The sequence below is a fragment of the Aplysia californica genome, unplaced genomic scaffold, assembly GCF_000002075.1.
Source record: "Aplysia californica isolate F4 #8 unplaced genomic scaffold, AplCal3.0 scaffold00027, whole genome shotgun sequence".
Lineage (NCBI taxonomy): Eukaryota > Metazoa > Mollusca > Gastropoda > Aplysiida > Aplysiidae > Aplysia > Aplysia californica.
The window spans coordinates 2063948-2079613 of record NW_004797297.1 but is presented as its reverse complement, the minus strand read 5'-3'; the positions used below and the strand labels follow the sequence as shown (position 1 = coordinate 2079613).

At 38.0% G+C, this 15666-nt stretch overlaps 1 protein-coding gene across 1 annotated transcript in view; it reads right to left on the bottom strand.

The window, feature by feature from the left end:
* Positions 1 to 2682: 2682 nt before the first annotated feature.
* LOC101846711 (ankyrin and armadillo repeat-containing protein) overlaps positions 2683 to 15666 on the bottom strand; it is a gene marked incomplete in the record, with an annotated part of 31121 nt that continues 18137 nt past the window's right edge. Inside the window, 12 exon segments of the mRNA XM_013090364.2 lie at positions 2683 to 3645; positions 5760 to 5879; positions 7264 to 7411; positions 8221 to 8377; positions 9144 to 9388; positions 10170 to 10327; positions 10950 to 11240; positions 11629 to 11741; positions 11969 to 12265; positions 12719 to 12883; positions 13696 to 13831; positions 15263 to 15480. Of these exon segments, the coding sequence (XP_012945818.1) occupies positions 3405 to 3645; positions 5760 to 5879; positions 7264 to 7411; positions 8221 to 8377; positions 9144 to 9388; positions 10170 to 10327; positions 10950 to 11240; positions 11629 to 11741; positions 11969 to 12265; positions 12719 to 12883; positions 13696 to 13831; positions 15263 to 15480 (2289 nt within the window).

The window sequence follows — 15666 nt, the reverse complement described above, 5'->3', positions numbered from 1 at the left end:
TTATTTGTATGGACCAGGTTTTTATTGTTTTTATAGTGATGACGATTCAGCAAACAACAGGCTTTTACCTTTCTGACCAATGTCCTATATTGAAAAATGCAGAGGAAATCTGTGCAATAGAATAAGGAAAAATTTTCTGTACGTGCTGAATTCACCGACAAATTGTTGTGGTCTTGTCCTCATACTGTCTTGCCCAGTCCAGCCTGCCCTGTTCTATGTGTTGGATTAAATGGCAACAAGATACTGAAAAACGCTGTTTTGTTTAGAGGAACCAGTGCAATGTCTTTTTATGTGATGACTAAAAAGGAAACTCATTACAACAGAGTCTGTTATTCCGAAATCTGCTGGACCACCAGATTTTCTTCAGTTTAGCAAGGTTTTCTGTTTAAAGAGGTTGCTCAAAGAGAAGGAAAAAAAGTGGGGATTTTATTTTCTTTTGATTTACTGCTGTTTTTGGATTCCATGTTCGGTTTAAGCGGACTCCACTGTATATATAGGCCTACATCTTGTGTGGGGTTAACATTTTTTTAACAGCTTTAGTTTCATAAGTTAAAAGGAGAAAGGCCTTTGAAGCTGCTATGTCGATAGATTTGGAAAAGCCTGTTAAATTTGGTATTTTCTCAACCGTAGAGGAGAAAATGTTTGCTGCTATAAACTTACTGTGGTGAAACAGTTGCTGCTGTTTTACCAACTTGCAGAACAGTTAACTCCTTTTCAACATCGTGTCGCACAGAAGTGTGTAAAACAAACGTTTATTTTGTGTGACAGGTTTATATTTATTTTAGCTTTGGTCTGAGAATGCTTGTATAGTAAAGAAAGCACTACTTTAACTCATGTTATGGAGACAATGTTGGGCTTGAATATAATCCTTTCGGATGGGGTATGGATTTACTTTGGTATTTTTATTTTTTTATTTTCAATAATTAGATGCTGTGACTCAATCATAACAATTTGTCCTAAGAAGATTGGTGAAGCGCAAAAGTGAATAAAACGTTTTTTAAAGAGCAGAGCTTTCCAAGCATCTTCACAGAAAGCTGTTATGAACCACACTTCATCGTCATACTAATTATACCAAAGGCACTTCTCCTTCTATTTCAAAAGTAAATAAAACAACAGTCAACACCTGTCATGCTTCTCAATCTTTATTTAATGTTATAATAACCAGTAAGAAGAGTGTCTTTGGTCAGTAGGTCAAACGGGATATTGTACACTTAAAGCGAAGAACAAAGTGCAAACACAACAGTTTTGTACAATATATCACAGTCAATCTTGTGCTCTTTGGCATCAGTAGCCACACAGTCATGTTTTGCGTTCAGTTCTCAAGAGCAGCTTTTCTAAAGCCAGCTATCTGCAATCCTAGGATTGTTAACTGGAGTCTGTGGAGTTACTGTTTGGCTCCTCCATTTGCACTCAAAACGCATTCATTTAATTCCTATCAGTGGAAAAGTATTTTATTGGACGTCTTCATTTTTCTGCAGCAATATCCCAGAAGCCAGGGTACAAGTTAGCCATGACAGGTAGAATGGAAGCAGCCTATTTCCTGAATGATTTGAATTTAAATTCTGCCATTTTCCTTGTGACATGACTAAATGGGAGGGGATAGATAGAATAAATGTTGGAAAATGAAAATGTGCAAGGAACAATTTTTTTTTAAACATCCGGCTTCAAACCAGGGAACAATTTTCTTGAAAGTTGTTGTTTCCCGTTGTATTAAAAAGAGAGAAAGAGATTCTTCTGAGTATTTGAGAGAAGAAAACTAGCTTTATTCAACCCCATTAAAAGCTTACTGTCTACTATACAAGGAATTGATCATAGGCCTAAGGAGGAGAAACATGAAATGTATAATGTACTTCTGTCTTGCTGATGAGTTTGCTTTATAATAACCCATTCATACCAGGTTGGCCCTGACAGGAAATTATCTATGACAGTTGAAATTATCTAAGAACGCCACCCATTGTCGAGGAGAGACCTGGTTGACTTACACAGGTGGATGGCTTACACAGTGTCATTGTTATAATGTAAAAAATACACAGGCGGAGGAAATGGGGAATGGCCGTTTGTACAGGTGATTGTCTTATACAGGTGGCCATTGGAGCAAGTTTGACTGTATGTTGACCGGAGCTCTAAACATTTACAATCATTACAATTACTATTTAACCGAAGAAGAAAAAACATTAAGGCTCAGTAATAACCCCACCAAGCCTGTGAGTTTGAGCCAACATTTGCTAGAGGAGTATTTTTATTGTATTTTCAAAACCAATTGCATCTTTGTGTCAAATATTTAAGCTTTTGAAGCATTACTTTATCAAATGAGGTGCGGGGATTTTCAGTTTTGCCCCAAACATCAGGTTTATACACATATAAAAACCTTGTGCTGGAAGCTCTCTGGACTTAAATTGTTCACAAGCCCATATTTTTTAAGTAGCACAGGCTTTGTAGAAAAGCAATTTAACTTTTTATTGGTTTGAATAATCCAGTTCTTAATAACAAACAGAAGCCCTCTGATACCAGCCACTTCGCAGTAGAAAACGGCAATGTACTGACTTCCAGTTTATGAAGAAGACATCAGAAAAAAGATGTCAGTCAACTGTCTCATTCTTGAGAACTGAGGTAGGCTGGGTAAAAGATGAGCCACAGGGTAAATAATGCAATTCCGGTACATGTGTAACAATGGATATCAAATTTTTTTTTTTTTTTAAACAGACATTGATTCAAAACCTGAGCTTGACCAATTTGAAAAAAAAAGAAGTATCCCTGTACAAACAACAATCACAGGAATCATCCAAACCTTCAAAAATTATCTACAGTGCTGATTCATTTGCAAGTCAGTGAAACTGTTTGAAATCTTGACAACAAGCATGATGAAAACAAAGACAAGTATGTGCAGCTATCTTGTGCGCATCCATAACTAAGATAAATTATACCTTGAAGTGTTTTGATTTAAGGAAATTCGTCCAATGCCTCAATATTTCTTACAGGAAAATGTCAAACACAATATATATATATATAAATAGAAATAAAATACATAAATCGTCATGTAAATGGCGGGATTCCACCCTAGTAATACTTCGATAAGGAACATTTGTACCTAAAGGAACAGCACTCAAGAGACCGTCGGTACTAAAGCTTGTCATGTGATCTGAAGAGAAACAACAGGCAGTCCAGTTCATCAAGGAACTGTTTCGTACAATCTGAAACATTTTTCAGACAGCCTCTTTTTACTTACATTTATTCCATCTTGGCCTTTTCATGTTGGTCCACATCTAACAGCATTAAATCATTTTTTCTTGTTGTTGTTAGAATATATACCAATTGAGTGGATTTTTGTGGGAACCAACTTTAAAAAGCTGAGCAAAAAAGTTTTCAATACTGAAGTTTTATCTAAAGTGAGAAAATGAAAACACTTAACCTTCTTCAACAGCCTGAATTAAGGAAATTCTTGACGCGTGAGATCTTTGACTGTCCAGGGAAAGACGGCTGTTGTGTAGAGATTCTCTGTGATTGGTGGCTCGAGATGACCGGGAGGTCGTGTCACCGTCTTCATTGAGATGAGAGTGAGAGCCTTTCGATCCGCTGTCTTCAAAGCTCAATACTGTGATGTCCCCCCTGGTGACGTGGCCTCTGACAAGACTAGGGCGTCCCTCTCTGAGGAGTTGGATTTTGTCAACAATGATGAGAGAAGAGCTTTGCATCAATACAATGAGGGTGACAGAGCACTGGGAGACAAGAACAAAGCTTTGTTTGTTTTAGTAGAGGTTTTAGTTTTACGGCGCTTGCAACGGCACAAGGTCATATGAGCGCCAGAAGATTAGAGGTGTTACAAGAGAGTAAGAAACATAAAAAAAGAAGAAGTGGAGATAAGGACGATAGATGTTTGATAGGAAAGAAGGATCAAACCACACCAGAGCACCTGCCAACCACTCACACCCAAGCTTATACACGTGGCACATTATATATATAGAGAGAGATATGATCAGAATAGTAAGAAAAAGGGTTTGTCAAAGAAGCTGTGCAGTGTCTGGTAGGGAGTCCGACTTCAGTGATAGAAACAGTTAAAACATTTTAAGCGATCACATTCAGTCTTGTATCTCTTCACGTTAAGTGCTCACAGGTCTTAAATTTACAATAATGTCTTGGCCAGTACGTTCATACCACAGTTTTACAGCTCCCCTCCCCCCCTCTACAAAGAGCACAGCAGTGAGACAAATTCTCAAATGCTATCATGCACTATATTTAATTCCACAACTTAAATGTAACAAGATAGAATTTAATACCTGTATGAACATTCACTTCATTAAAGTTGTACTTAAAGAATATATTTATAGTAGCTCAACGAATGACACTTATGTGTCCTGAAAGCAGTAATGGGGGAGAGGGGACAGACCTATATCTGCAGAGCAAGGCTAGAGGTTGTTATGTTACTCTTCTCTTCTCATTTCCTAATTTATCATAAAGACTCTCTTACCAAGGATACCTGGGTCAACCCACCACCAAGAGTTGACCAAATACCAAGAAGCCATTCATACATCGATGTATATTATTTTGAACCAATCATCTTCCGCTAACACATGCTATATTTATGAACATGATAAACCTAAAAATCTTTCATTCCCCAATTTTCAACAACCTTCAGTTACAAACTTCAAGCACATTATATTTATTAATTGTATAATATTATAGACAATAACAAACACACAAGTCATGTACATCCATAGAGATGTAAACTGTTGTCATGAAACTAGTGGTCATTAGCTACAAATACAAAAGAGGCTAACTTGGGTATTTGTCACAGTAATTCATGAAACTTTTGTTCAAATTTGTGCTTAACTATCTTTGACAAATGACAATGACATTCTATTTGATATACATGATATGTTTCATGTACGGTACTACAATAAATTCGGAAGCCTACAACAAAATCATGCAAATCCACTTATATAACTACGAGTATTTAGGTGCACTTGACGGATCAGTTAAGACAGGGCATAAGGTTGAGGAAGAAGAACAAGGAGAAGAAGGAAGACAGGGCCATGACTCATGCTGCTCTGGGTTTTGTAACAGGAATATCTCAAGGTCATTATTCATCACGACTGAAAGTTCAAGCTGCAGTTCAAAAAATGAGTTATGTAAAGTACACACTCCTCTGATCAAACACTAGAGCAAACACTTTACTGTACAGTTTCCAGTGACAAAACAAAGAGTGCGGCACACACGGAGGGGGGGGGGGGGGGGGGGGAATGTCAAGAGTACTTATTTTATCATATGTAATACCAAGAACAAAACCCTCATGATAGGCCTACTTTACGTTTTAAAGAAAAGGACATGCTCTGAAAATGGAGACAAGATTAAAAAAAAAAAAGAAAGAGAAACTCAAATGGAGATGTACCTGTTTGTTGGTTACCTTTACCATACAATGTTTTCATAGTAAAGTAACATGAATAAGATTCTTGGTTTGAATTAACTACAGTATCAAGGTCCTAACAAGAACCAGCATCTGAAAAGTAATGGGAAAATTCTCTGCCTCTCACTCAGAGGATTTCAAATCAATTTCCATCCGGATGGAGAAGAAATTTTATGGGGTGTCTCTGTCTTTCTTCACATAACCAAGTTGGCATTTTAAGGCAAGGTTGAAGCTGCCCACTTCCTGGCTGATTTAAACTGCGTTAAAGGTGCAAAACACAAAAACATTTCCTACAATAAGTTCGCTGTATGCTATACTATACTATTAAAATGGACTTCTCTGTCCTCATGACACTCACGGAATTGGTGGCAGTCCAACTTTCCTGTAGTGCTGCCAGCCTTCATTGAACGTCGTTGCGAGGCGAATACGCTTGGTGTAATACTTTATCACTTTCATAAGGTATGGGTCATTACGGCACCTGAGGGAACAGAAGCATGTTGGCCATCTAGTATTCTGTTATATATTGAGTGGGTGTCACATTAGATCAAAAGCTCTATTAGTCGCCATATAGTAAGTGTCGTTAACATGGGGTTAAGTGGGTGGTCACTGGGGTGTCCCTGAGCAAGACACGACAACCCAAGCTAAAAAAACAAGGCGCTGCACAGTGGCGACCAGCAATGGCATGGTTGTGAAATTGTTCTGTTCTGGTGTAGTATTGCGTATTTATGTATATGTATTTAAGTATGTATGTATCTATAATAATGTATTTATGTATATGTATGTTTTACATTGTAATCCAAATTGCCCTTCTGAGATCAATAAAAAATGTAATCTATACATGATATGTATCGTCTAACATGCATATAATTAAAGAAACACGCACACAGTGAACAGATTTTCAGGTCATGAATTTTTGCTTTAATTTTAATACATATGTACTTAATAATAATTATAATAATAATTGCATTTACATAGCGCATATCCATGCTCAAGAGCATGCTCTATGCGCTTTACAACTATTATTACCCCAGCAGACCCTCTGAGAACACTCAGAAACATTCTCGGATTCCGCGGAAGCATACAGTGCAAGTTGCAGATTTCACGCACTCAAACACTATCAAATACATGTATTCTTTGTATCTAAAGCATGAACATAGTGAAATTCATACATTAAGAAAAGATCACAGCATCCTGCCTGTTTTGTTACGGGTGTACTGGACTGTACTTCTTTGTCATAACTGTCAGATTCAAGGTAGAAGAACATTCCAGCACTGACACATAAACCTTGTTGAGTTTTAAAATTGAACTAGGCTCTCAACCATTTAAAAAAAATCTAACTTCTCAAACTAAAATGAATGAAAGTGAGGAATACATCATTCAAATACGTTTTCTTTCAACATCAAACTTGGAGGAGAAACTGACCACACACAAGATGAAATGTCTGAGAAGAGCAACAAACAAGTCCAGGAGAGACCAGATCCTGAACAGGGAGGACCCACCATATGGAACGACGGAGAATAAACTGGTTTGGCCACCTCTCAGAACTGATCTCATAGACCAACCAGCACTATGACTACAAGAGTACAACAAAAGGCGTTCTGGTCACAGAAACAGAGGGAGAAAATGATGTCCCTGGAAGGACTATGTAAAGGCAACCATCAGATCCCACGACCTGACCCTCCTCCAACACCGGCAGCTGACAGACAATTGTTACCCCCCCCCCCCCCCACACACACACACACACACACACACACACACACACACACACAACATTCACCAGTACCAGCAGAAGGAAACAACAACAAAAATAAAGTAAGTCGTACATAATTATAAAATTATAAAATCTGACAATGGTCACTCACTTGTGTAACATAAGCCGTTCGCCTTTGTGATCATGTGACAAGTAACCCAAAGCTATGGCGGCGTTTCCCCGCACTTGCTCCGCCTGGGACAAGAGAAGCTGGCACAAGTAGTCCACAGCATTGATAGCCACAATAGCAGCAGGCACACCTGGTCACAGAGACAGGCCACAACATACATCAATAAAGAATCGGGAAATTCTCTTCCAACCATTGAATAGTTATAGGACTATTATATATATATATATATATATATATATATATATATCTGTATTTAATGGGTAAATCTGTATTGAACTATTGAACATTAGTTGACTATTTATTGAATTTGCACAATTTTATCTTCAATTTACTAATAAATCTTTTCTGCATAATCAAATATGTAGTAAACTTAATGTTTTAGTGAGCTCATGACAAAATCATAAAATGTGACTTCTTTTTTCTTTTCCTTCTTCTTTTCGTTTTTCGTTATCTTTCTCTCAGATGAAGCCAGTCTTTGCACCACAATTGGTTTTGAACTGGGCTAACATGCAGAATGTTCTTACAAGTCGTACAGTAAGTCTGAGAGGAGCCTTGGTCTTTTAAAATTAATTTCTATTTTAGTCAATGTCAGTCCAGAGCCTTGACAATTTGAGGCAGTAGGGGAAGCTGTGACTCAGCCTTTGAAACAGCCTTGAAGGAATTAAGTATGGATTTTTTATTTTTTTTAAAACAAAATAATCAGATAATGTTTATGGAACGTAACTGCTCCCTTGCACTCCACTAAGAGAAATCCAACAGATGGGCAATGGGAAAAGACCATGATAATACAGGTATGAAGTCTTTGGAGAGCAGCCAAGCAGACAAATGTGAGGCAAACCATGACTGCTAATATTTGTTTCTGATGTAGCCTATGAAGAAGAAGAAGAACAGTTTTGTACAGTTCACAGCATGTGTTACAGTCAGCTAACGTCTCTGTACCTGCCCTGGTATGACTCAGGCTGGCCACACAGTCTGCTGCCAGGGCCTGAACCTCTTCAGACTGTGAGTCCTGTAGCAGATCCACCAATAGTTTGATGCCTGCCGCTGAGGACTTGGCTTGCTCCTCATTTGGAATTATCCGAGCCAGTATGACAACCTGGGACAGGAAATTTTAAAGTATCAATTATACTGGCAATCTTGGTTGAACGATCAGAATCTTTATCTTGCATGTAGAAAATGTTATCCAATTTCCATGGGGGGGAAATTTAACCTTTGTCCTGTTTCTCTGTCTTTCACGGAGAATGTTTTCCACACTGCCCAGATTGGCCCTGCCCTGACTGGCAGGCTAAAGTAACCGACCTCGAATATTACACATGCTTACGTCAAAGGAGTTTTTAAAATTTACAACCTTTTGAGAAGTTGTTTTTTTCTCATTTTGTCCCTCCACACAGGTGGTTAGTGCAGGCTATTTCCTCTGCTTTGATTTTTTTAAAGTTTTCTATTAATTCCATTATAACATTTTCAGTAAAATATTGCCAATTCGACCCTGACTCGAGACGGAGTAAAATACGCGTCATCCAGAATTTTTCCACAAGATCTTGTATAAGTTGTGAATCTGTCAGGTTTGTGGGAAGCCTTTTAAAAGTTATGCTGTTTCAGAGTCAACCAAATTGTGAAAACCACTAAGCCAGTTATCTTGAACAAATTCGAGACTGATCTTTGGCCCTTATTTCGTTTTAGTTTGTCACACTCTCTTCCCTCGAAACATAAAAAAAGTAGTCTTTTAGGTTATCAATTCAGAGAGCAATCCTCTTTATATATAACAATATATCCAATCCATCCCACCAGTAAATTAGTTTAAATAACAACTGAAGTACTCCTTGTTATAGTAAAGATAGTTTGTAGATAATCTCAGGGATTACCTGATAGGCTGCATTGCACCGATAGAACTCGTCATCTGACTGCAGGAAAGGGACAAAGCAATCGAAGCGAACTCCGCCCTGCTCTGCAATTTCCTTCTGTTGTTGGAGGTTGTTGTACGCAAAAGCTGCCAAGGCTGATCCAGCCAATAGTCGTACGATAGGTTGTCGAGAGTACAGCATTTTCAAGATTCGTACATAGCTGAAATCAGCACTTTGAAAAATTTCATCTAAGATGTCCTTATTTCCTGAGGAAAATAAGAAATTCTTTTAAAATACACATTTGGTAAGACACACAACTCCATACTCATCCTCAACTCAAAATCAAATATTCACCTGCCACTCTGGAATCTGGCTGATGAATTATATTACATGTATTGCTCTCGACTTTTCAGCCACACTGTCTATTCTCCACCTCCCTTTCTTCCATTTAAAAAAAATCATGGAACATCCTCTCAACATGACTCCACCTTGCAGAAGTAATAGACTTTCTGTCTTTTAGAAAAGGGAATATAAATAACCTAACCTTTTTGGAGGAAGGAATGGCAATGATAGCAAAGTGATTTTAATGCCAGGTGCACCATCAAATAAAAGTTGTAGAGATAGAATTCCTTGCTGCAGAGTCCAATGTGAGATTCCTGAGACAGACATTTTGCAAACTTTACTTCGCACCAAAAACATACAAATAAACTGCCTGGGAAGGGGGGGGGGGTATTTGGAGAAGAAACCCATAATAAGAGAGTTCTTGTCCACCAAGAGATCAAATATTTTCTAGCTGGCATAACATTACATAAACTAGCAGGAGCATTGACCCTACAAACACCATTTACGTTAGGAAGCGGCTGTTCCCACCATGCCTGAGAAAGCTTTGCAGGTCTGTGTCAAATACATATTTAACCAAAAAGACAGAGCTAGTTTATAAAATATATATCCAGCGCACATATTAACTTGCATCCTTGGTGTGAAAGACAAAGACACTAACCACTACATTTGGCATGCTGGTTAGGGGCAGCGTTAACTTAAACATACCTAAAGACACACAGCCTAGTGTAAAAGCAGCTTCCACCTGGACTTCCTCGTTAGCCGAGTGCACCATGAGAGCCACCAGGAACTTGATCCCACGTGACTGGGAAATGGTGTTCTGGTTTTTCTCGTGAGGGACACACCCAACACCCACACACAAATATCTGAAGGGGAAGAGGTTACGGGGGGAGGAATAGATAATAGTAGTTGTAGTTTGCTAGTTATTTCAGTACCATAAATTATTACATAATACAATCAGTACAGTGACTCAGCGGAGAGTTATCGGTTATCGGAATGTTTCTTGGCAATATATCTTAAATCATCAATTCTAAATTCAAGATAAAGTTTGCAAACTTGACAAGCTGAAATTATTACCTGCTGTTAATGAAATTGTAATTGAAATATTTATCCATTTTAAGACAGCCAAATGATCTTCAAGACAATATTTCTTATGAACGCTCTCATATTTTGGACTTAAAATTCATTTTTTATTATATAAACAGGCCACGAAGTGCAGAAATCATGATTATATAAATTTAAGCCTCACAATTTTGATTTCAAAGACAATCTGAAGGTTTGGAGTAAATGAATAGCTCCATTTGTTTCTAAGTCACATAATAATGGATTAACGTATGGTGCTCCTTAAATAAGCCCATCAATGTCAGTATCAAATTTCTCATAAAATCCTCTCTCGTATTGGACCTGGTTCTGTATTCATTAGCACTTATATTCATCAGTCTTTCTATAAAATCATAATGGTCAATGTCACGACACTGTAGGACGTACCTTATGGTTCTGATGACACTGCGGACAATGTGTTCTTGATGGGATTTCATGAGCCGCACCAATGGGTGGATTCCGTTGGCGTTCGCTATGAGAGTCTGTTGATTCAGAGGACCCTGTGCTAGCACTCCGAGGCCCTCAGAGCCAATGTAGTGCAGATTTTCAGACATGGAGTTCACAAACTCAATGAGCATTTGCACCCCAATTCCATTTGCCATCTCGCGTCTTTCATCAATGTTTTCACCGGCAAGTGCCCATAAAGCCATTGCTGTTTTTTCTTGTAAGGCCTCTGCCCTGCAGAAAGAGAGAGAGAGAGAGAAAATAATATATCCATAACTACGACTTTAAGAGAAAAACAAACATAAGACCTTTGAATCAAACTCAGTACTTAATTTCAGTGAAGTTAAATATTATTCTCAGGGAGTCTGACAAATCAAAGGTAAGATGAATATAGAGCTCCACTTTTATTGATGTAATTTATAGAAGGATAAAAGTTTGTCTCTCATATATACTTCGCCTTGACCATAGGTGGGCACCCTGGTGACGTCAACCCTTTTTTTAAAACTAGCATATAGTGTCAAATATGGTCCTAATCTGTTTCTGATGAAATGTTGCCTCGGTCAAGTCTACCTGTCATAAACAAAAACTTAAATACATCAACAATAACACAGATTTAAAGTACCTGTTTTTCTTGAGCATCTGCATGAGCAGTCTTTCAGCACCTTTGTCAAGAAGATCCTTCTGTGTTTGTTTGTTGGCTTCTGCAAGGCGATGAATTGCTTCCACAGCACTGGCCTATATGAAAAAGAGAAATGACAAAATAAATTGTCAGACAATGGTGTAAATCACAATATGAAAACTTATAGCAAAGACAAATTAATAAGTTACAGTTTAAAAATGAACGAAATTGTACGATGCATAATTACAATAAATGTATGATAATGATATATAATCGGATGAAAAAGACAGATTTTTTCAGATTTAATAGGTAATAATGTTTCTTCTTTCAGTTCAAAACTCACCTGAATTTCTTTGTTCCTGATTTGATGCATTACAACATTAACAATGTGATGAGTTATCCCCTCATTGACGAAAGCACTTTGGTTGGCCTTATCCCCCTTAGCGATATCCGAGACAGCATTTGTCAAGGCCAGAAGCAAGCCGGGGTGAGAGTTCGTCTCAAACTGAGAGACCAAACTGGCAATAAGTCCTTGTGTGCTCCCTATGGAGCCTCGTAACTTGGCCGACGTTTCGGCTACATTCCCCAGAGCCTGGACAACTGGCACCAAGACTTCCGGATCATGGACAGTTTGGAGAACCTGACAAACAGAAAGTCAGCAGAAATAATTATACTTCCCACCATTGAACTAGATCAATGCAAAAAATTTCTCAAGATCATTTGGTAAGAATAGATCTTATCAAGTACGGTGATGTTCCAGGACAGGAGCGAACAGCTTTCAGAAACATCAAAGTTATAATCCTTACCAATTTCTGACATGAAAACAGTATTAAAATCAAGATAAAACTAAAACCTACCATATGTGTCCTTATATATTATGTCCTCACATATGTGTCATTTCCAAAACATTTTTATTTAAATGGGAAAACTTGAAAAACAACAGTTAGGTGGTATTTTTTTAAAGCCAATATAGATATTTTCTTTTCAGAGTAAAACATTGCCTTTTCATGGATTTTCTCACCACTGCCAAGTATATAAATACAATCTTGATATACATGCTAAAAAATGGTTCATTGAGAAATATGCTTCATGCCTTATGCAAAGCTGGAATAGCTTGGTTCTGGGATAACAGCTCTGCAAAGTCTTCCTTCTTTGCCAGCTCTCGGATCACTTCTGCAGACAACTGCACAGCATAATTGTTGGAAGACTTGAGCAGTTTCACAAATGCTGGAATGCCGCCAGACGACACCAGTTGTTCCTGGAATGAAAGATCTCGTAAAATCACTAATCTCTGAACTAAAATGCTGCTCCTCAATCATTAAGGCAATACTTTACAATATTTACTTACTTACTTACTACCCGTTTTTACCATTTTATTCAGGGCTTTTTTCTAGTCTCACATCCCTTTTCATGATATCAAACAACTGTAATAATGACCCTATCAGAGATGGGTCTAAGCCACAAAGTTTAAGTAAAAGGGGTTTTCAACCCATACCAACTAGAGAACCCAAAGCAGACAAGCGAGTTTCTGTCAAGCCACAATGAAAGGGTATTATAGGATTCAAACCTGAGCCTGCTTATCCCACTTTTTGCCTACTCTACCCATCTGCCAAAAACAAATTTTCCCCTTGAATTTTAGAACACAAAACAAACCCATAAAAATCGTGCAAGTCTGCATAAAGAGAGTAAAAACCATTACTTGATTCATATTTTAATTGTTGTGATAGACAATTTTTTCACTACACAGAGCACATTTATATTTTCAAGCACAACAACCACTGCAATAGCATCGCTACTTTTGAGTTTAAAGAGATTTGGTGCATAAATCAGAAACCAAATATTGTCTTCTTCCTCTCTCAAAGACCTCTTTCCACCCCTTCCAAAAGAGAAAGGCCTCCAAACACCACCAGCTTTGTACTCCATTCAACACCCAGACAAAGCCTTTGAAAAAAAAAACCCAGTTCATTCCTTCACTGCATGTAAAAGCACTTACAGAAACAAATTTAAAGTAGAAGACATGTACAGGCCTATGCCAGATGTGTAAGGGAAGGAAAAAACGTCATATTTCACCTGAACTTCAGAGCGCTCAATCACATTGAGGAGAGTTTGAAACGCCGGGATTTTGGCGTAGTCTTGCAGGGTACTTTTGGCCACTTTTACCACCACTGGAACGCCGCCATTGTCATAGAATGCTCTCCACTCAGGGCTAATTTTCAAACAGAAAATTTTTAAGATTTAGCATAAAACAACTGGAATCATTTCAATTTAAAGATAGGCAACACATTGTAAAAATAACATTATAATTGCTGCTCTTATGAAATATTGAAACTGTGTTGGAACTAAACTAAGCTAAAATATTTCAACTAACAGCTGTTTAAAAAAGTTATTTCCTCGACTTTGAAATGCAAATGAAATATTCTCCTCTTGATATTAGTTTGAGATTTGAAAAGAGGAGACTACATAGAGAAGAAGTTTGGGAGGGCGGGGTATGACTGGTGCTCGGCATTGAGATATCATAAAAACCTTAAATCTTATCAATAAATGAGAATAATGCTTTTCATGTTAGAGAAACATGGAACTGACCATCTTACTACACACATATACACTTGCATTTGATATATTTCTTTAAACAAATAATGATAAAACCTTTGTTTCCTTAAAAATAACTGCTGAAATCACCAAATTTAATGATAATTACATCAATCTACAAGAAGACCTACCGAGGTCATTATATATAGAGATTGTGTCTATATTAATAAACTAAAATTGTTGATAGAGTGTTTTGACTTGTCAACACAACTCATTCATGTTAAATGCAGAAACTGCCAAACCTAGACGTCAGAGCCACCTTGGATGCGTGGGAAAAATGTCTCAACAGGAAGACGTACATAAGTGCATAATGAAAAACCTCTCTCAGTCCTCCACCCCAACCCCGAGGTAATCGAACTCATGACTTTTGCAAGCAAGGCAAAGACTTTGAAGCTTCAAGTCACAGACAACAACCATAATAATATATTATGGTCGCATTCAAGCACAAGGGGGGCTATCTCGAAAAATGTTGTTTTGAGAAAATCGAAGTTAAAGTTTTCGACCCTTGTTCAGTTTCTTTAAAAGACATGAAGTGTTTTCTCTATAACCAAACAAATTTAGACACCAATGAAACCAAACTTCTACTATAGGTGGGGCAATACCCACTTTTGGTGTAGGTCAAGATTTCTGGAAATCCCCGAAATCTGGGTTAGCCCGCTTAACTTAAAGGCGACCATATGTATTTACTTAAGAAAAAAACAGAAAGTTCATGAGTCCATATGAAGTACCTCGACTATAAGCCATAGATGCCAATTACTCCCTTACAGTAGATATCCTACATCGTAGCACAATAAATTAGACTTATGACGTCACATCTTCATCAAGCGCCATATCTGCAACAGACATCGGCGACCATGGCTCTCCATCCATTTTTTTTCTCAAGAATGCTCTAAAAAAAGCTGCTATTATTCTGATCTTTCCCCATCTCCTATCTGTCTAGACACTCCAAGTACCTTGCTCTGGGACTACCCCTGCCTCTTTTGCCGTCAGTTTTGCCAGTGAAGTGAGAGCTAGATGTTCAAGGCCGTTATATCCATATTTAACGTACCTTATTCCCACCTCCTCCGACCGATCTGTGAGCGTCCTCAAACACTTCCCGGCCGCCTCCGCCTCCTCCTCCACATCGGAGGCCATCATCTTCAACAAGTTCTTCCAGACTGGCAGGTTGTCCAGAGACAGAGAGATAAAGTGGCGGAGAAGGGTGATGTACTCCTTGACGGCGCAAATCTCCACTGCCCCATGGTTCTGGGAGTTGATCACGTTCACCTGAACAACAGACAACAAGTTTGTTTCTTCTTATAAGGCATTTGGCATGAGTTAAAAGTACTGCCAGCTACAAATAGATATGTTTTTCATCCATCACCATCATCATCATCATCATCATCATCATCATCATCATCATCATCATCATCATCATCATCATCATCATCATCATCATCATCCTCATCATCA